General features: G+C 45.0%; 1 protein-coding gene across 1 annotated transcript in view; it reads right to left on the reverse strand.

The window, feature by feature from the left end:
• The window catches only part of AGBL3 (AGBL carboxypeptidase 3), a 56,717-nt gene that overhangs the window by 11,839 nt on the left and 22,157 nt on the right, over positions 1-22,721 (reverse strand). The window contains exons 5-11 of the mRNA XM_060245274.1: positions 22,315-22,422; positions 21,343-21,490; positions 17,934-18,716; positions 16,899-17,064; positions 14,269-14,395; positions 11,203-11,300; positions 11,015-11,103 (exon numbers count right to left, since the gene is read on the reverse strand). Of these exons, the coding sequence (XP_060101257.1) occupies positions 11,015-11,103; positions 11,203-11,300; positions 14,269-14,395; positions 16,899-17,064; positions 17,934-18,716; positions 21,343-21,490; positions 22,315-22,422 (1,519 nt within the window). The remainder of the gene's footprint in view (positions 1-11,014; positions 11,104-11,202; positions 11,301-14,268; positions 14,396-16,898; positions 17,065-17,933; positions 18,717-21,342; positions 21,491-22,314; positions 22,423-22,721) is intronic.

The following is a 22,721-nucleotide window of genomic DNA, read 5'->3' on the forward strand; positions in this document are numbered from 1 at the left end:
TCAGTGCTCTGCTTGGATGAAAACACACCTGGAAAACAGTATTGCTACCAAACACTTCTGAAGAAAGACACTAAATATAATTTCCAAAGGTGCTGAATTTTTTAGTATATGACCGTTGGGGACATCAAAAGACAAAGTTGCACTAACTATTGTTCATTGAATATCTTCTGTGCAGGTTCACATGAACGGGCTGTCACTGGATAGGTCTTTACAGCTAAAAGCCTCCAGGAGGCACTGTGTGCTGGAGTCAGAAGCTTGTTCCTGTCCAGGGACCACATGATTCTGTGCAGCAGAACCCCCTTACCCTCAGTACCTCTAGCACTGCCAAAGCCAGAGCATTAAGTGGGCAGGAGAGAGGGTTTGTGTGCTTGCACAGAAGATACTCAATGAACAAGTTACAGGTAAATGCAACTTTGTTTTCATCACTGATCTTCTGTGCAGTCCCATGTGGGGATCCTAGCAAGCTACTAACCAGGCAGTGGGCTACACTCTCCTCCCTCAAACAAGAAATGAAAAACTGTCTTGCCCACTTGAGCCTCATGTTTCACCTGCAGATCCAAAGCATAGTGATGTACAAATGTGTCTGCTGACGACCAGGTGACAGCTCTGCAGAGTTACATCATAGGCACTCCATCCAGGAAAGCTGTGGAAGAAGTCATTGCCCTAGTGGAATATGGGCATGGCAATCTGGCCTTATAACACTCCGTATTGATCCTGACAATCCATCAGGATAAGATCTGAGATGATGTTCTCCTACCTCTCTTAGGGCCACTAAAACAAACAGGATTCTATCTCTGTGAAACTCCAGGGTTCTTTGAGGTAAAATAATAATGCGCTCCTAACATCTAAAGAATGCAACGAGTGCTCATTCTCAGAGCTTGGTGCAGGAAAAAAATATGGGCAAAACAGTATCTTGGGATAAATGAAACCTAGAAACTACTTTAGGAAAAAACCTAAGACTAGCGCATAGGGTTACCTTTTCATGAAAGAACTTAAAAAATGGGGATGTATCTGAAGAGCTGTTAGTTCACTCATCCTCCTGGCTCAGGTAACAGCTAAGAAACACACCTTCATAGAAAGTTCTGCCAAAGAACAGGCAGAAAGGAGTTCAAAAGGCCTGAGCATTAAATGTGCTAATAGAACAGATAGAGAACATTGGGGCACTAAAGGATCTCTGGGTGGGCAGAGATTACCTAATCCTTTAAGAAACCTCTTAGACAAATGATGGGAAAAAACTGATCCTCAATTCTTTTGTGACAGCAAGGTACAGCAGCCAGGTGAAGAAGAAAACACTAGGCCCTAAGCTTTCAGGTGTAATAATCAAATATGACCTGCAAAGGGGCACCATCCAGTGAAACGTCCTTGTCACTACACCAGAGGAAAAACTGCCTCCACTTATACATTTAATCTGAGATTTATACCCTGCCCTATCCCGCAAGCTGGGCTCAGTGTGGCTTAAAACATTACAATAACAATAAATAAAACAAATCCAATTAAATACAACAAATTTAAAATCTCATAAGCATAATACATAAAAGCAGAGGATCATAACTCCAACAATAATACAGCCAGAAGCCACAGTTCAGCAGTTGGTACTACTTCAGCTGGTTAACACCACTTAGCACAGCTTCAGGTCATTGATACCACTCAGACCATGACCAAATCAAGCACAAGGATAGTAAAGTGCTTGAGGATACATAGAGGATTTCCTGGCATTAGGATTGCATGATTGCAGGAGAATGTCATTAACTTCCTTAGAACATATTAGTTCTCTGTCTCAAGCCTCCAAGCTGTCATGTTGAGGTGGTTCAGATAATGATGAAGCGCTTGGGTGATGCTGATTAAATCTGGTTGGTTTGGTAGGGGAAGGAACTAGCCCAGGGAGATCTCCATAAGGATTGGAAAGCATATTTGATGAGGCCAAAAGGGCACCTAAGTACAATAGAGCTTACCATAGCCCATGCAGCCAAATTCTGTCCTGCATTATTTGCTGCTTCAAAAGTTTAATGACCTCCTTATGCAGAACTTTAATGAGGAGACACTTATCTTCCAGCAGGAGTTCCAGAAATGGGAGAATCCTCTTCTGCAAGAAGAACTGATAACCAGCCATAACGATTTTATAGTCAGCAATTTTGAAACCTAAAGCTGCTGAAGAGTATAATTTTCTCCCTTCAGCCAGTTTTCTCCCTTCCCAATCAGTGCCTGATAGTCATTTGACTACATCTCTGTAACCAAGGGGGATGGCAGAGGATGAGTTGTCAAATAATTAAATAGCTGCTTCTTGATCTTATAAAAATGTTCTACCCTTCTGGAGGTAGGCTGCAGAGATGCAGGTTTTTGCCAGTTTTTGCATAAAGTCCTCAAGGCCCTCCAACACTGGGAAAGCAACAATCCCAAGAGACTCAGAATAAAGGCAACTCAGAATCTTATCTTTGGGATTGTGCTCCAAGGTATCGACTTTTTTCTCAAGAGATTGGGACATATGAATCATCTCCAAACATTGAGATCCTTCGTGGGAGCTTTGGAGATAGCTCGTCTACCCTCTTGTCTGGGCTCGGAACCAATGCTGTGTCAGATTCATTGGATTCAATAGCTGTCTTCTCCTCTCACTGCTGGAATAGGAGAACTTGGTCTGTGTGAGATGGTCACTGAAGGTGGATACAATGACACCCCATGAGGCTAATGATACAAACTCACATCCCTAGGACTTGTGAAGTTGTCACCCCATTCCTGCAAGTATCCCCGAGACATCATGTAGGGATGGGAAGGCCACCACACAGGCAGTTGGGGCTAAGACCATGGAACCGTGGAGCCTGACCATGTAGGAAGCCAATATGTCCATTTCCATCAGAGAGAGAAACAGGTGAAGATCTCAGACCCAGGGGTGGGATCCAGGGCTTCTGCAAAGCTGGTGCTGGCTCAGGAGTGCAGATAGGAGTGTTCTGCTCTGCAGCTGGTTTGTGCTTTTCCTTTGTCTTGCCTTTAATCTTCTTAGCTGGAGGCTCAGAAGGGGCATGATGAACCCAAGGGGGAATGTGACAGATCAGATCCGCTGAGATACTGAACAAGGAGGTGGAGCCAAATGCATTGATTTCAAAGATGTGGAATTGGGAGCTTTCTCCAGGGCTGACTTGGATGCAGGCTCTAATGGCTTTCTCCTTACATTCTGACACCCTATCCCCATGAGCTTTAGGAGTGAACTGTTGGCAGGCCTTACATGTGGAGACACTATGCCCTTCACTCAAACAGAACAAAGGTCGTGTTCATCAGTTTGGGTCATTTTGAATTAAAGGGACCATGGTACATGTATTAGAAGGACCTACTCATCTTTGCTAGGAGTATGTTCCATGTCGGTATGGTATTGGACAAGAGATGCCTCAGTGACTTTATTCCTGATAAATGATTTGTGTTCAGTGATGCGGGTCCTGACAGCATGTGAGGATGAATACAACACTTTATCAACATGGAACATGCTCCTGATGACTTTAGGTTTTTAGCCTTGGAAAAATGTGAACTGTCCCTTCTGTAAGGCCCGATATACATAAGCTGCTCGTACATAAGGAACTGCAATGGGTATTCAGGCTGAAATTGTATGTTCCCTATGGTCTCAATCAGTGTTCTCTCCAAGCTCCATAGTGTGAGCCAAAATTCTACCCCATGAGCAAAAAAAACTTGCCTCAGACCACTGCCTTCTGCTGAGCCTCAGAAAACATACCAGCACTTTGGCAGTGGGGGAGAGGGATTCTTGCAGTCTGCTTTGGTTTTCTTAGCGAAATATGTCAACCAGTATTACAGCTCAAGTGTAACAGAGGAGAAACACTCAATGTCAGAACCCTGCCTAACCTAACAAACAGGAAGTTGCTTAAATGTTATCATCCTGTTCAAACTACTTATGTATTCAGATATTTATACCCCATTTCCCCTTTGACTCAAGGCCGCTTACAAATCATACTGAAAAGCATAAAAGGGCATGGGTTTTTTTCTGGCTTCTGTGTAGCCTATGAAGCTCCATAGGCTATAATGGGCTCCATAGGCTATAATGGAGAATTGATCTGGGGGTGTCTGGGGCTCTGGAGGGCCCTGTTTGTTGAGGTACAGTCATTAAATTTGCAGTACAGCTGCTGGTGCTTCTCCTCAAAAATCTCCCCAACTTTCAAAAAGACTGGATCAGGGGGTCCAATTCTATGGGCCCAAAAAGAAAGTGCTCCCATCGTTTCCAATGGATGGGGAAAAATGAGCTGAAGCAGTAATGCCTGAGCTGCCTGATAAAATTCTGTGCGCCAGCACCTCCTAGAGCAGCTTAGAGGGAATTGTGGTCTCAATAAATCATTGGAATTTATGGCTTTTCTGTAAGATTTCTGCAAGTTCTTCAGCACAGATGAATAGCTCCTTCTAATACATGTACTGTGTTCCCTTTAATTGTTCTGAAGGGCAACTGTGCCTTGTTAGTACTGTTAATGAATGCAATGAATAAGTTTGCAATGTACAGTACTGGGCTAAGTGAGGCTGGACCAACAAACAAAATTCTGGAATGTTGTTGATTAGCACTGTGGATTGGTGCCTCAGTTAGAGCTTGGAAACTCTGTGTGGAGTCGAGTGGATAGTCAAATTCAAATTAGAACATGTTAATTCTAGATGGAGTGTTACAAATTTAGCATATGTATGTTGTGCATTTTTGTAGTCACCACAGGTTGCATTGTAACCTTATTAATTTACTGAAGAATGCAGTCGAATTAAGATGTCAAAACGATGGTAAGATAAGATTCAGAGGCCACATCATTTTGATAATCAAGGAGGATCTTCTTGGATATGAGAATACAGACTTCCATTACTACATTACAGAGGAAAATTTAAAGAGATTGTTACTTACCTCTTTAAGTTTCTCCATCTTCATTGTTTGAGAAGTACTATACAAATGGGGACATTGTTGTAGGATTTTTGGACAATTTATTCATGATACAATAATAGTTAAGTAAATTGATTCACAACTCATTAATACTGTTCTGGTAGATACCTTTATTATATGTTAGTGTAATACTTTAGCATCAGTATCACGGTAATATTTCTGAGTTACTTCCTGGTTACTGTGAACCTCTTTACTTAAGTAACTAATGTAGACTTCAGCAGACTTAACTGTCAAGTCGGCTGATTCAATAACGAGATCTTCTTGATAAAAAGTTTCTAGTTTATTGATATCATTGTTCTCGATTACTCAGAGAGATTGAAAGACTAAAGACCATACAGTAAAGTGTAATCATATAAGGTATACTTCAAAGGGATTCTTTAGGGAGGGGGTACTATGCAGGGCACATTCACACATTGATGTTACAAATTTGTTCTCAGGCCTGTTGGCCTTGGGCGAGAAACCTCCCCCCGGTGCCCAGCCTGAGAAGGCACCATAATCTCTTTCACATATTCCCATTTCAAAGCAAAACGACATAACAAAGGAAGGGAGGGGGGAAAGGAGAGCTCAAGCTAGCAGCATTGGTATACAGTGTGGCTTTTACCCAGAATGCTTTCCCCTGAACCAAAGATGGAATACAGACTTGACCAGAGTTGAAGCAGACTTGACATACTGCCCCCCCTAAGCCCCCGCCACCGCTAGTGGCCGCGGGAGAGGCAAATGGTTTTTAGAGTCCTGGACCTCGCGGCCTGAAAGGCCCTGTTCCCCCTTCCGAATGGGAGGGGGTCCTGGTGGTGGAGGATGCCAGTCCGAAGAGCCAGGGTCTCGACACAGCAGGCTGCAATGAAATACAGGGTGTATTTTACCAAAGGCAGGAGGTAGATCTAATTCCACAGTCACTGGGTTGATAACCCTTTTGATTCTAAAGGGTCCCACGAACTTATACGCCAGTTTCCTGGATGGCTGAGAGAGAAGTAGGTTCTTGGTTGATAGATACACAGAGTCCCCGGCTTTGAAATCCCAGGCGGGGACATGGGACTTGTCATACTGCTTTTTATAAGTCTCTTTGGCAGCCTCTAGGTTTTCTTGGATGGATGGCCAACTCTTACTCGGACCTTGCCACCACTGTTCAAAGGCTGAGGGGACCTCTTGACTCCCCCCCGCCTGGTAGGAGGGGGATTGGTTTTCCCTCATACCCAAAGACTGTGGTGAAGGGAGAGGCTTTGGTGGAGCTGTGCGCACTGTTATTGTAGCAATATTCTGCAAAGGGGAGGAGGTCCACCCAATCGGACTGGCGTTGATTTATAAAACACCTCAGGTACTGCTCTAGGACCCCGTTTACCCTCTCCGTCTGTCCGTCCGTTTGGGGGTGGTAGGCTGAACTCAGACCCTGCTCCATACCCACCAATTTACAAAACTCCCGCCAGAAGGTGGCAATGAACTGCGGCCTGCAGTCGCTAATGACCTTATCAGGGAACGAGTGTAGTTTTACCACGTGATCAAAGAAGAGGGCCGCCAACTTTTTAGCTGTGGGCAATTGAGCACACGGGATGAAGTGGGCTTGCTTTGAGAATGTGTCCACCACCACTAGAATTACCGTTTTTCCCCGGGAGGGGGGGAGCTCCACTATGAAATCCATTGACACTACCGACCATGGCCGCTTGGCCGTCTCTATTGGGTGTAGGAGCCCCGGCGGTTTCCCCCCCCTCCGTTTGGCCACGATGCATACAGGGCAGCTGGTCATGAATTCAGACACGTCCTTCCGCAGGGACGGCCACCAGAACTGCCAGTTGACCAAATGCAGGGTTTTCACATAGCCAAAGTGCCCAGCTAGTTTGGAGGAGTGGCAGAGTTGTAATATTTCCCTCCGGAGCCCCTCTGGGATGTACAGCTTCTCCCCCTTATACCAGAGCCCATCCTTCCCCTTTAGCACCCCTTCCGGCCGGTCTTTTCCCTCCCGCTCGGTTTCCGTGGCGATCCGCTCACGGCTGATCCCTTCCAGCTCCCTCCTTTTCTGAGACCGGGTGGTGACCATAGCCGCTACTTGGGAGGGTGAGATTAGAGAGTCTACCACCTCTTCCCGCTGACTCTCATGCTGCGGGAGGCGGGAGAGGGAGTCGGCCAAGAAGTTCCTTGTCCCCGGGATGTGCCTCAGGGTGAAATCGAATTTGGAAAAGAAGCCCGCCCACTGGATCTGTTTCTCGCTCAGTCTTCTTTTCCCCGTCAGGGCTTCTAGATTTTTGTGGTCTGTCCACACTTCGAACGGCACTTTGGCCCCTTCTAACCAAGACCTCCAGGTTTTTAAGGCAAACATGACTGCGAACGCCTCCTTGTCCCAGACTGACCAATTCCTCTGGTCATCCGAGAATTTTCGGGAGATATAAGCGCATGGCCGTAGTTTCCCTTCCCCGTCCCTCTGCATGAGAATGGCTTCTACGGCCACGTCGGAGGCGTCGCATTGAACCACGAAGGCCCTCTGCTCGTCAGGGTGGCTTAGTATCGGTTCGCTAGTGAACAGGCGTTTTAGCTGGTCAAAGGCCGCCTGACACTTTGGAGTCCAGTTTAACTGGGCTCCCGGCTGCTTGGCTTCCGGCCCCCTTCCTTTCGTCTTTAGGAGCTCAGTCAGGAACAGGGTGATCTGGGCGAACCCCTCTATGAACGCCCTGTAGAAATTTGCGAACCCGAGGAAAGATTGGAGCTGTCTACATGTCCTCGGGGGGGCCCACTCGAGCACTGCCTGTACTTTAGCGGGATCCATGGCCAACCCCTGCCCCAACACCAGGAAGCCCAAGCAGTCTAGTTCAGTCTGGTGAAACTCACACTGGGATAGCTTAGCGTACAGTTGGTGCTCGAGTAAGGTGCTGAGCACCTCCCTCACCAGTTTCACATGGGACTGTTCGTCTTGTGAGTAAATAATGATGTCATCCAGGTACACCACCACCCCCTTATACAGAAATTTCCAGAGCACATCATTTATGAAATTCATGAACACCCCCAGTGCCCCCTGCAACCCAAACGGCATGACCAGGTACTTGAACTGGCCCATCGGGGTGTTAAACGCCGTCTTCCATTCATCCCCCTCCTTGATGCGCACTCGGAAGTACGCGTCTCTCAGGTCCAACTTGGTAAAAATTTTCCCCCTGGACACCGTGTTCAACAAGTCCCGGATGAGGGGGATGGGGTAGGTGTTGGACATCGAAATCGCGTTTATCCAGCAAAAATCTGTGCAAAGTCTAAGCGAGCCATCCTTTTTCTTGCGGAACAGCACGGGGGCGGCGTGGGTGGCTGTGGCTGGTCTAATGAATCCCCGCTCCAGGTTTTGGTCGAGGAACTTGCGCAGTTCCTTCTTCTCAGCCCACCCCATCTGGTAGTTTGGCTTTGGGCAAGCTCTCCCCTGGAATCAGTTCTATGGCACAGTCTGTGCTCCGATGGGGGGGCAGCTGGTTGGCTTCCTGCTCGCTAAACACCCCCATCAGGTCGCGGTAGGCACTTGGAATGGGGTGTGCCTCCTCCACCGACACGCACGCCCTCTCTTTAGCCACGGGAGCCCACGGCCCCCACACCGTGTCCCACAGATGGGTCTTACACAGCGGGTCCAGAAATCTGATTGTCTGGGCTCTCCACCGGATAAAGGGTTCGTGCTTCTCCAGCCAGCCCACCCCCAATACCACCGGGTAGGAGCACGAGGGGGCAATAACAAAGATCTTGTGGTCCCAGTGTTCCTCGATTCCCATGGGGCAGGCCCGGGTGCACGGCTCCCCACACATCACGGACCCATCCATTTGCTCAAACAGCATGGGGTGAGGCAGCTGCGAGCTCTCTAGCCCCAGGGCTTCCACTACTTTGGGGGAAATCAATTCTCGGTTGCACCCCGAGTCTATTAGGGCCCGAATCTGCAGGAACCTCCTCAGTTTTGGGTTTAAAAGTTTCACTGTGACAAAATATAATCGTCCCGTTACTCTCACCGTCAGTGGTGCCTCTTCCTGCTCAACCTGCTGGTTGGCACCGTTCAGAGCAGGCTGGACTCGTTTCCTGCCAGTTCCTCGGCCCAGGCCAAGTCGGCCAGCCCCACGGAGAGCAGCACCTCCTCGTCCAGGGGTTCCTCCGGCACCCCCGTGCTGCTTTTCGCCGCATCCTTAGGGCGGCCGGTCGCTTTCTTCGGCCCCGGGGCGCTGGGTTTCACTGCCGGCAGGGGAGCCCGGGCGGGGGCCGGCTGCGGGCAGCTGGAAGCAAGATGGTTCGGGTCCCTGCACCGGAAGCATCGGCGGGGCCCCACGGGCACCACTGCGGGCGGTCTCTTAGCTTTTGGAGGCTCGACTTTTCCCGGGGCGCCCCTCGCCTGGCTCTTCCCCGACTGGTGTTGGCGTAGCATCGCCACCCTTTTCAGGTTAGTCTCCACTTCGCCCACCAGCTGGATCCACCCTACCAGGGTGTCTGGGCTCGCTTGGGTGAGGGCCCGATCCAGGATGCTGGCGTTCAGCCCATTAGAGAAATGCTCGATCTTCATTAGCTCGCTCCAGCCTCGGACTCTGGCTGCGTTTGCCTGGAAATCCGCCGCATACTCACGGATGGAGCGGGACCCTTGTTGCATGTTGCGGAGGGCCGCCAGCGCGCAGGTCTCCTGCAGGGGATCTTCATACTGGGTCAACAGGGCTTGGAGGAAGGTGTGCACATAGTCCAGGTCAGGGCTCACAGTTTCGCACAGGCTCACGTACCAGGGCTTGGCTGCCCCTCTCAGCTTCGAGCCCAGGTAGTCCACCCTGCTGAACTCATCTGGGAAGGAGTTCCCCCAATAATACATGAAGCTGTTCGCTTGAATGGCAAAGTAGTTCACCTCCTCCGGATCCCCGTCGAAGGTAGCATCCAGCTCCCGGCCTCTGCCTGTGTCGCGGGGAACCGCCGGCGCCTGGGGTGCCGCCGGTATCTGGGGGGCTGCGCCTCTTGCGGGGGCTGCCGCCTGGGCCGGTTGGCTTGGGCGGCCTTGGGCCGCCGACTGAGCGGGTTGTTGCTGGCGGGACCCGGTCACCCCCAGCACCCTCCCCAGCTGAGCCGTCAGGGTGTGCATCTCGTCCTTCAGGCCCCGGATCGCTCCGTCGACCTCCCGTCGGACCATTGAGCGAAACATCTGATAGTCCTCATCGTGCATGTCTTTGGGCCTCAGTTCCCCGCTCTCAGCCCCTCTGCACTCTGCATCCGCGTTCTCGTCCCCTGGGATTTGGACGACGATGATGCTGTCCACCTCTCCCGACTCGATGGGACCCGGGTTGGCAGCTTCTGCTCCGGCGATCCGGACTTGCTTGGTGTGGCGAGTCAGGATGGCTTCCCGGTGGCGAGTCAGGATGGCTTCCCGGTGGATCGGGGCCTGTTCCATGATGGTGGTAGAGGTCCGCGGTTGATACTGCTGGGGTGTAATCACCAGCTGGAACTGGGGGGGGGGGACTCCGCGGTCCTCCTGGAGTCGAGGACGTGCCACGGCACCTCTGATCCACGTTGATCGGAAGTTCTCCGTTGTCCGGAATCTGGTCAGCCATAAGGCTTTAAAGTTGCCGGAAAGGTTGAACTTCGAAGGGGAGTCTTTCAAAATGTCAAGTCAGCTGATTCAATAACGAGACCTTCTTGATAAAAAGTTTCTAGTTTATTGATATTATTGTTCTCGACTACTCAGAGAGATTGAAAGACTGAAGACCATACAGTAAAGTGTAATCATATAAGGTATACTTCAAAGGGATTCTTTAGGGAGGGGGTACTATGCAGGGCACATTCACACATTGATGTTACAAATTTGTTCTCAGGCCTGTTGGCCTTGGGCGAGAAACCTCCCCCGGTGCCCAGCCTGAGAAGGCACCATAATCTCTTTCACATATTCCCATTTCAAAGCAAAACGACATAACAAAGGAAGGGAGGGGGGAAAGGAGAGCTCAAGCTAGCAGCATTGGTATACAGTGTGGCTTTTACCCAGAATGCTTTCCCCTGAACCAAAGATGGAATACAGACTTGACCAGAGTTGAAGCAGACTTGACATTAACATGCCTAAAATCAGGCTAAGATGAATTTCCTTCCTCAGCTTAATCATGGACTAATATATAGACATATCTTAAGAATTCCATTTACCTGGAGTCTTTGTCGAAAGTGTCATTGATAGGTGCAACTGGATCTTCCTGTTTTACCATGTCCTCCAGTTCTTTCAGACATTCATTATACTAGGGGAAGTTACACCATAAGTAGTAAATTTCAATGCCTCACTGCTTTCAAGTGATAACAATTTTTTTTTGTTTCAGGATCTGAGAAAATTTTCCTACCTTATTTTTTTTTTCATCACAGAAATCTAACAGCGAATCACAGAAATGGTATCCAATGGATTCCAAATCCTTTGTAGTAAAGTGAGAATCACTGTTGCCTGGGATATGAAGGGAAAACATCAGTGATGAAATTGCTGTCCTGCCCAATGCCAGCAACTATTTTATTTGTTATACGATAACTAGAAAAACAAAACTTCTGGTTATTGCTTTGTGAGTTTAAAATTCTTTTTGGTAGCAAAATACTCTATGCTAAATTCTTGATGAAGGATTCTCTCAGTTATCTATGACTCGCAGCTTCCACAAGAAATGTTAGCAAAATGTTCTTTTCTCTTTCCATATCCCCAAAGAGCACATACTGGAGAGATTGCATCTGTTACAGATTAAAGACTTATCTACACTAGGGGCGTACACACACAACAATTGGCTTTTTTCTAATTCCGGTCCATTGAACCTGAAAAATATTGATATTTCCCACTATTCCCAAATCCCAAGATTGATATGATATTGGGATTCTGGTAAATAACTTGAATTCATTTGGCATTTAAAAATGTCTTCCCTTCACTCTCTGGAGTTGCACTGCCTCAGCAGCACACCTCTACAAGTGAAGGTAAATCATTTACAAATTAAATGCTTTCCCTTCATTCTTGGCCTCGGCAGCATGCCTCCACAAGTGAATGGAAGGAACCCCTGCCACTGAGGTGGAATGACTGAGGACAGTGAAGAAAAGGCATTTTAAAATGCTTTCCCTTCACTTGCAGAGTGGTGTTGTCTTCATGACATGCCTCCACAAGTGAAGGAAATGCTTTCTTTAAGCTGTGCCGTGGCAACACAATGATATATAGGCTTTTATTTGGGCCAATGATATTGGTAGCTGAATTAGATTGTCTAATCTGCATTTGGCTAAATAAATATCCCAAAAATACCTTAAGCACACACTTAAATCGATACTACAAATGCATATGTATTTTAAATCACTTTAACATCATAGCTCTTCTCAAAAGGTTCTGGGGACTGTGAAGTGCTGAGAACTCTATCAGAGAGCCTCAGCACTTCTGCTTTTGAAATGACAATTCCCAGGGGATTACTTTTAAAGCAGTCTCTACAGGCACAATTGTTTATATCAGGAACTAGATACATCCATCAATTAATATATATGGTACTGAATGCACAAATAAAGTTGGATCCTATAAATCCTAAGTGAAAGCTGCTCATGATGGAGGATCTTTCGGTTCCTTTCCCTTCCTAGGACTCCTGAAAAGCTGTACCTTGCGATAAAAAGAGGTTTAAGTGAGTTTCAGTGAAGAGGAGGAACTGGTTGAAATCAACACTTGTTCCAAGGAAAAACTGCTCTGCCACACTTCATCTACTAAAGACCAAAGTGGGGGCAATTTTGCCCAGATCACTGCATCTCCTCCATACAGTGTTGTATTTTATATATGAGGCTCCTTTAACCTCCAGCATTGGCTTACAGGAGTCTTGAAGGAAGGAAGAGGAAGGCAGGGAAAGATCTTTCACAAGGTTCTTACACCTGCAGTTTATGGAATCCAACTCATTGTGTTTTAGGGACATTAGCCTTGGTTTATCTGTACATATCCGCTAACCTTGAGCTTAACATTTGATATCAACAATCATTTGTTCTGCGAAGTGCACATGCATCTGAAATACTTCAACTCCCTACCTGTTTGGTATCATCTCTAACAAACACAAGCTCATATCATATCCATCTGAACCTGCAACAAGAAACCTGAGGACTTCACTTGATGACTCAATATAGTTTCTGGAGAAAATATATACATTTGCTTTACCCAGTTTAGAGCCACATAAAACAACTTCCAAAGTATAGCTATTGCTAATGTTAGGCCCGTAGCTACATTAGGGGCACGGGGGAGGGGGGCATGGCCCCTCTGTTTAACCCCCCTTCCCTCTATAGGGCCCCTCCATTGGAGCCGCCCTCTAGGAGCCTGACACACTTTCTTTCTGAGCAGGGTATGCCAAGCAGAGGTGGTGAAGCTGAGTTAAAAGGGGGGGGGGGGACAGCGAGAGAGTGAGCAAGAAAGAGAGAGAGAGCAACAGAGCACGGGGGGGGGGAGCGAGAGAAAGACGGACAGTGAGAGAGAGCGAGGGGGAGAGTGAGAGAGAAAGCGACAACACCTGGGGGCTGCAAACGCCACAGACATCTTGGGGCCCATGTGAACAGGGGCTCCATGCTACCACAGGCCCTTTCCCAAACTGTCCTCTGCCTCTGAAGCAGTGGCGGCAAAGAACTGGAAAGGCAAGTGAGCTGAAGGAGGAAGTGGTTGCCTGTTGGGCCGAACAACTTGCATTCTAAAAGGAGGGGGGGAGAGTTATGTCCTTCCTGAAGCCCTCAGCAACAAATGAAAGTCTGCTCAGCACAGCATGACTGTCTGGTGGCAGTCACTCAGCACTGGCAGCTTAGTTAAAAAACAGTGACTTTGCTGAGGACTGAAACACACCACAATATCTTGCTCCTCCCTGCTATAATAGCATGTTCCAACCTGACCTTCTTAGAGGGCTGAGAGCGGTAACAAATGTTACTGCCTGAGCAGAGGGGGAAACCAAGAGGGTCGCTAGGAGCCTAACCCCTCCCATCAATGGTTCATCCTTGCCAGTTTGGTGTAGTGGTTAAGTACGCGGACTCTTATCTGGGATAATTGCTGCCCCAACTCTCCCTCCATCTGCAGTTTCACTTCCCTGTGACACGGCATCAGCACACCATTCCACATCATTGGCTGTTGCAGATGCATGTACATGTGGGAGAGGGAAATGCATCATGTGCAAATGTCATGCTGTGGGTTGGTAATTTTATTTTCTTCTTGTATTTTTTCAGTTCTATCAGTTTTAATTTCTGAAAAACCTGAGCCTGGAGAGAAACAATCATTTGCTCTGTGAAGTGCCCGTGCATCTGAAATACTTCAACACCATACCTGTCTGGCATCATCTCTAACAAACACAAGCTCATATCATATCCATCTGAACCTGCAACAGAAAACCTGAAGACTTCACTTGATGACTCAATATAGTTTCTGGAGAAAATATATACTTTACCCAGTTTAGAGCCACAGAATGTAACTTCCAAAGTATAGCTATTGCTGATGCCCATCTTCCACATCACTACCCGACCTGTCCCTTCTTTGCCTTTCTGTATCTTGAAACTGCAATCTGGGAATGAAAACTTACACAAAAAGATGCTTGATCAGTGCTGTGCTTTTTCAACACTAAACAGCTTTCCTTTCTAATAAGGGCCAAACAGAATTGCTGCCCCAACACTCCCTCCATCTGCAGTTTCACTTCCCTGTGACATGGCATCAGCACACCACTCCACATCATTGGCTGTTGCATGTACATGTGGGAGAGGGAAATGCATCATGTGGCAATGTCATGCTGCGAATAAGAGAAGCTATACATTGTATACAGAGTGGGAAAGACATGACACAAGGATGCTGAGTGCCATAACACAGTTTGGCTCAGGGGCAGGGAAGTGTTCAATATTTTTACAAGCTTTTTAAAGTAATGAAACCTAGACTATAAATAAAACAATACTCTAATCACATACAATCAACATGTCAACAACTACAATCAACAGTTAAAGGCATTACTATCTGCTTTTTATAGGGGACACAATGAATTCCAACAGGAGTACATGGCATAGAAGAGCTTTGTGCATTATATACAATCAAAACTCATCCACTGCAGTCATACTTGTTAACACTTAACTTGTTTGTGTAACTGAAATTAACTCCAAGTAAATGTAACCGTATTTGTTCCTATTCATCCCATGTTATTGGCCGTTCCCTTTTATTGTCTCCTCTTCTACAGAAATCTAGAGTGTGTCTGTGCAGGGGTGTGAAAACAGCAGCAACAGCAAGTAGAGTGGGAATGCACAGGAACAGGGTCCACATAGACCTTTCCTGGACTGCTCACAGCTACTTCCCTTCCCCCACATCACACCTGCATAAAAACAGTCATGCTGAGATTCCCCACAGCCCTTTCCCTGCATTTCCCTTTTCCCTACTACGCCAACCTGTAATTCTACCATGCAGCTATCAGCAGGGAAATTGGGGGTGGGAGCCTTTTAAAGAACTAAAGGTGTGTGTGTGTGGGTTGCCCTTGTCATTATAAATACTGGTCTGCTGTGCCTCCCTTCTCCATAATGACAACAGAAGATTTCTCTACACAGAGACTCCTCTGCAGCTACTTCACAGATGCCCCTTTTGGCAGGATTAAAATAGGTTTCCTTTATCCAGTTTAAAGGCAAAAGTCCCAGGAATGCCAAAAACTGTGTACCAAATAAAAGTAGTGTCATGCAGACCTTCTCCATTAATTTGGGAGCTTCCTGCTTTCTTTGTGGGGGAAAACCCTATGCTGAAGCAGCCTTAGATGCTAACTTCTGTGGGGCAAGAACCTGTTTTATGTCATTCTGTAAAGAGTCATGTGTATTGATAGTGTTATACAGTGCTTTTTTTGTAGAAAAATCCCAACAGGAGCTCATTTGCACATTAGGCCACACCACCTGGGGAGGGAGCACATGGCTGCCACATGGCGGGTTGGGTCAGACAAAGCTCTGGCCAGCCCAGGTGGAGCTCTGCTCCTGTAGGCTACAGCAGAAAAAAAGCCCTGGTGTTATAGAAATATTATTATTGAGAGTTATCTATATGCTCAAGAAGTATAATATAGGAAGAGGAACTCAAGCACAGCTATGAAACAACATATGTGAAAAGGGACACACATTTTCAGCCTCTGATGTTTGTGGAAACTTGTGGCAACAACACTGGAAGTTCCCTCTTTCTGAATGAATAGGCTGGGTTCGGTTTGTTTGTTGTGGGTTTTTTTTTGAGCAGTAAGAATTGGCATAATTGTTGGTTGAACAAAGTTTGAATCCAGCAGCAGGTTAAAGACCAATTAAGGGTTTTTAAAAAGAATTTATTCTTAATGAGACAACTGATCAAGTCACATCCAACATGTTAGCTGCCTCTTCAGTTGTATAGCAGACTACCATTTAACATGAACTGGCTACCTTTTAAGGAGTATGATATTGTGTGAAACACATTCAAATAAAGGCTTCAGTCAGCAACAGGGAACTTAAATTCTGAAAGCCACATAATTCTGAACTGATCACTCTCATTCTCCTTCCCATGATAAAACTCTCTCATGCAACTCTGCATGTTTATTATGAGTCAGAAACTCTACTGCATGAGCATGCTTCTAAAAGGGCTCCCTACAGAGACCTCACTGGAGAGCCAGTTTGGTGTAATGGTTAAGTGTGCGGACTCTTATCTGGGAGAACCGGGTTTGATTCCCCACTCCTCCACTTGCACCTGCTAGCATGGCCTTGGGTCAGCCATAGCTCTGGCAGAGGTTGTCCTTGAAAGGGCAGCTGCTGTGAGAGCCCTCTCCAGCCCCACCCACCTCACAGGGTGTCTGTTGTGGGGGGGAGGGGAAGGTAAAGGAGATTGTGAGCCGCTCTGAGACTCTTCGGAGTGGAGGGCGGGATATAAATCCAATATCTTCTTCTTCTATGGTTATATCTGTTCTAGTATGCAAATACAGCATGAGTAAGTATGATTTTAGAACACTAAAACTGCTCAGAAATTAGATACAGAGCAAACTCTGAATGACTGATACAGATTTCTTCTACTGCTATAAAGCTAATATAATAAATTTAAAGGTTTTCTTACTTTATCGGGACAATTTTTGCTCATAAGGAAAGGAAAAATGTGTTGCCGTAAGCTTGTCCCATCTTCTTGCTGCTCCTTTTTTTCACAGCCATACATGAAGACATTCTCTTTCCTGCTATGACCATGAAGGTCACAATACAGGAGGACATTGCGCTCTTCCATTACTCTTTGAGAAGGAAGAAAATGATTATACATGAACAATTTTGGTTTACTGTAACTCAGATATCCCCAGCCTGCTTTCTTGGATTATAGCAGTAATTACAGGAAACAGCCAATGGAGCTGTTACTGATTTTCAGAAACCTATTGTTGGTGGCATATTTTATGCTTGGCACAATCCTCAGTAAGGTATCCCAGGGACCATAATGAAAAAGCAAATTGCATTTACTGGCCACCCATTAAAACTTCCTTCCACTTAAGCAAATATTGCTTGCATTACATTATTCATTAAGTACATTTCTATGTCTTTTCCTGAAAACCTTCTCATAGCTGCATGAAAATGCCCTCTTGGTGACAGCTGACACTAGAATTATCATCTTACACAAACACAATTAGGAGGAGGAGGAGGAAGATCCTGTTTGGAAAGAAAATCCCCACGTTACTGGAGGTTGATTTTTCTACTCTATAATGACAGCTATGATAATGAGAAGACAAATCACTTGTAAAGACAATCAAGCTAGGAAAAGTTGAAGGCAGCAAGAAAAGAAGACGACCTGACATGAAATGGATTTACTCAATAAAGGAAGGTATGGCCCTCAGTTTGAAAGACCTGAGAATGGTTGTTAACACTAGGATGTTTTTGAGATAATTAATTCAAAAGGTCCCCCATAACATAAGTGGCTTGATGGCACTTAACACACACACCCCAGTTATGAAAACAATATTTAGAATGTTCAAAATGCACCAACAATCTCTAAAGTAACATCAGTAAACAAAATGTAACACGGTGAATACTGGGCAAGTTACTATCATGCTCAGAGAAAACAAACAGTGGCTTTGCTAAATAGAGAGGAGAAGAGATTGTGTTACCTTTTTACCTTTTGATCATGGTCCGGGTGTACCAAACAGAAGGGAAAGATTCCTTGAGATCAGATCTGTAGGTTCGATTCAAATCCCTACCTGCTAAAGAGCAGCGATAATTGCCCACAATGACGCCATCAGGATTTAACATGGGCACAACTTTGAAAACAAAGGAGCCCCGGAGCAACTGGGCAGTATCTGAATCCCCCAGAATATAATCCAGAAAGCCTTTCATTATCCAGGAGCTGTTTGTTTCACCTGGGTGCACTCTGGCAGTCAAAATCACAGCTGCCTTGCGCTTTTCCTCCTGGAAGTCCTGCAGAGGATTGGTGATGGTTAAAACATAGACAATGTTTCTAGCCAGAGACTGGCACAAGATGCGGATCTTGCAAAACTTGGACCTCTTTGGGTCTCTGGCAATATCTGACAAGTAGTCTTGCAGGTTGCTGTAAGTATAAGGATAGCAATGGGCAAAGTAGCAGGTATCCCTGTCATGAGGGAATTGGAATGTCCAAGTGAGGGAAAAATACTGACGTCCATCTTGACCGAGATTGTTTTTGTAATACCTGATTGCATCTCCTGTCCTTTGCCACCCTACTTTGCGGATCTTTGCTTCAGCCTCTGAATACAGCAATGGGCGCATACCACGATTGTACAAACTTGTTGGTTTGGTGAAGTTGACGATGGTGAAACGATATGGTGTTCCTGCTTGTGTGTTGGTGACCTGGAAGTAGTACCACTGAGTGTGTCTATTTGTGTACAGATCAGTGCGTAAGGTCAGCTGGTACTCAAAATCACTGCTACATGTGGAAAGAAGAAAAAAGATGTTTAATCTGGACTATACAATTGGACATGCATGCACTGTCATATAATACATATTTGACTCCATGCCCCTTTTTTCAAATGTTTTAAAAGTCAAATTTCTATTACTATTTTTGTGTGTAGATTCTGTAGCAAATTACTTTCCTTTACCAACTTACTTGGAAATTGTTTATTGATATATTTGTATTTTAAAGTAGACCATGAAATGTTGTAGTGACTGTAGATCAAATTCTTGGCTGTTTTAAGAGAACACAATGGTATAATTAGGTTAAGCTGGCCTCTGTAGAGCAGGGGTGTCAAATGTCCAGCCTGTGGGTCAGAACTGGCCCACCCAGGGCTTTAATCAGGCCCCCAGGGCTCTTTTCTCCCCGCTCCTGTCCTCCCCATTTGAAGCTCCAGGATGACAAAGTGCCCTGTTCTTTCACTTCCCTGTCTTATCTTTGCAGGCTGCAGCACAGACAAAGCTCCAAAGAAAACGTGGAATGGACTCAATCAAAGCTGCAGGGAGAACGTGAGTGGATTTTCCATTAAGGTCTCTGTGCCCAGATAGACAGGGCCTGGGGACCTTGATGGAAGATCCATTCTGCATTTTCCTTGAAGCTTTGTCTGTGCTGCAATGTATTTCAAGTTCCTATATAGACAGCTGAAGCTCAGGCTTCTTGAACTGTGTCCTTGCAAATAAGGAGTTGGTGCTTTGAGCTGGCTTGTCTCTCTGCTGAATGGACCTGATCTACTGAGTACTCTAACCTGGGAACCTGCAGTTAATGGGGGATATTACACTGGAGAGCCATCGCTAATCTGAGTAGACCCTGGGGGGGAGGGGGGGGGAGAAGCTTGCAATGTTTTCCCAGGCTCAGACAATTTTATTTTTTTTAGTTTCTGCTGTGATCCTTGTGTTTTTTCTTTATGTTTTATTTTTAAAATTGCATTGCTAAATCCAGCAATCCCCACATTTCCATTTTAAACAAAATATTGCAAGAGTTTTAAGCATGTTTGTATTTTAAGTTAAAAAAAATCTTTAGTTATGCTTGTCTATGTCCTTTATAAAGTTTATATCTTTGCTACCTCATATTACATTTTAAGACACAGATGGCCTGGCCCTACAAAGTCCCATTTGTGTCAGATCCAGCTCTCCTAACAAATGAGTTTGACACTTCTCGTAAAGGCTGAATATTTTAGTTAAAACAGGTTTTAAAGGTAAAGGCAATGTTTACAATAATTTTAGCATAAAATATGGACAACTGTGCCCATCCCATATAGGTAACTGCCATTACCTAAAACACCCAGTATGGTGTAGCAGTTTGACTGGATCCTCTGATATACCCCCAGGAGAGCATTATGCTCCTCAGGTAACAACTTGCTAGTGACGCCCAGCCCTGGAGCTGGGGGTCACTAGCAAGCTGTCCTTGACCAGGACCAGGGCTTTTTCAGTCCTGGCCCCAACCTGGTGGAACTCTCTGCCAAATAACATCAGGGCCTTACAGAATCTTAGGCAATTCCACAGGGCCTGTACAGCAGAAATATTCCACCAGGTATTTGGTTGAGGGCAGTGATGGTTACATGAAGGCTGGCACCTTCTCTTGCTCTCTGCCCCCTCTGATTGACTTAACTCCTCCCCCCAATATCTACAAGGTGCCCACAGGCTGAAAATGGAAGAAAATCTATACATTTTGCCATTGATTTTAACCTAATGTATTATTTGCTTGTTACTGTTTTTTATTATCTTATTGTTTTGGAATGTTATACATTCTAAAACATTCTATGTGACTAATAAATGTAATTAAATAAATTAAAATATATAAATCTGTTGAGAGCCAGGTTCAGGTTCCACTTGCTGTGAAACTCACTGAAGAGATCTTGTTCCACTCATTCTCTCTCAATCTACTTCTGCTATACAGAGTTGTGAAAATTAAATGAAAGCAGTAACTTGTGTCATCCTTAGTTCCTTGAAGGAACAGTGTAATAAAAATAACCAAATAAATTTAATAAAAGATTGCTTGGAATAGACAACTAAAACATTTTAAAACAGAAACATGAATGATCAAAATCCACAACTATTATAAGATGTACTAGCTCACACGAAGATTTTGTTATACAGGTTGTAAAACATAGACTTCAGGTTGACTGTTGTAACATGGATTGTGTATATGATATGTGCTTAAGTCTAGACTGCCAATGGCTTCAAATTATCTCTTCTGTTAGATCTGTAAATGCTAAAGCAGTGGATATTCTTTTGCTTCCAAAATGGTTCCTTGTGTAAAAGAAATACATCATCTGTGCATAGGAACCTGTGGAAATCAAATGCGTTAAAATGTTCTCACACACTTCAGGAGAAGTACCTGAGGGTGCTTAATGTAGTTTTACATTGGAAAATAAGCGGTTCTGGGCCTGGGCAGTATCTGAATGGGAGAAAGACTAGAAACTCTAGGTCAGGAAAGGGTGAGTACAAATAAATAAAAATAATAAAACACTCCTGCAAGTATACATAAGCATCTGCATCACGTTTCATGTTTTCAAACTATTATTCAAGACCTGTCAAAATGCTTCTCAATGCCAGAATGAACTCTGAAAGAAATAAGTAACCAGTTTTAATTATCTACCTACATTTTGATCACCTTTTGCAGGTTCCCACTTTCAAACCGTGCTTCAAAAATTAAAGTACTGTCCCAGTCTTCCAATGATTGAGGGAGCACCTGCTTGGAAGGGAAGCTTCCTCCTATTCGAGAATACATAAAGCTGGAATCCTTGTTAGCTAGTCAAAGGAAACCAATATACAATTATTGCTATGAATTACATGTTTGTAAAACTCTGAGCAAAGAGACTATGCATAATTTTTAGATACATTCTTTTCTGAAGCAAAATATACATCTGGAAAGAAGTTGTGATACATCTTCCCAATTCTCAGTTTTCTTTCACAATAAATATCTCAAAAGAAGCAATGAAAAAAAGAAAACTTAAATCCACGTGTTTACAATCATGGTTTCAATAGGTATTTCAGTATAAGTATTAGGATCTGTGAAATGTGGGCTGTATCCTAACATGCAAATCTGGAGGCAGACTCCTAAAACTGCAGGAAGGCTTCAAATTAAATGGCACTTTAGACTAGAGGAAGGCTTTGAACTTTGCAGAGAGAAGTGATGGAATATACGCCACTATCACTTATTTTTCTAGTCCTGCGCCCATGCAGTAGGAGGAAGAACTGAGATAATTTCTGCAGTCAATTAATTCAAATCAGGCTTTTGAAAACCTGATCTTGTAGACCATGTACAGACAATAAAAACAGTATTCCTAAACTTGTTTTTAAAGTGTAGCTAATAGGGCCTTCATTGCGTTGTTGTGAGGACACTAAAGCATGAAGGCTCTGTGGGGTATACACAGTTTGCAGCATACTTTAAAAATGAGTTTTGCAAGCAACAGGTGCCAGTGAAGGAGGCAGGCAAGGACCAGGGCAACTCTGCAAAAACTTCAAATCAAAACAAAAACAATATTTTTGGATACTAAATTCTGATAACTGCTGCCCTAACTTATGAAAAATCCTCTAGTTTGCATGTAATCTATAGCAAAATGTGCTCAGACCTTCATCTGCTAGATAGACAACAGCACCCTCTCCAGGGTCTGGGCAGAGTGGCTCAATTTCCAGACCTGTTGGGTTATATAATGGTTCTGGTTCAGTGGGAGTCCAGTCTGAAAAAGAAGAAATCCATGTTTAACTTAAATATGTTAATCCTTTAAAAAAACAACTCCCCCCCATTGACTTCATTTTTAGCAAAACAGTATAGTCTTTACATCTATAAAGGAATATCAACTAAGGCACAGGAGAAAAATCAAAATCAAGCAAAGTAATAAAGCAATCTCATGATGAATAAGAATAATAGTGCCATCTTACTTCCAGGAGAGCCAATGACAGCAAAACACAGAGATCAGTCAGCAACGATTAATAAATGGGTTCTGTTGAAAGCTTATCTTATCTTCAGTAATACAAA

The sequence above is a fragment of the Heteronotia binoei genome, chromosome 8 (assembly GCF_032191835.1).
Source record: "Heteronotia binoei isolate CCM8104 ecotype False Entrance Well chromosome 8, APGP_CSIRO_Hbin_v1, whole genome shotgun sequence".
NCBI classification, from domain to species: Eukaryota; Metazoa; Chordata; class Lepidosauria; order Squamata; family Gekkonidae; genus Heteronotia; species Heteronotia binoei.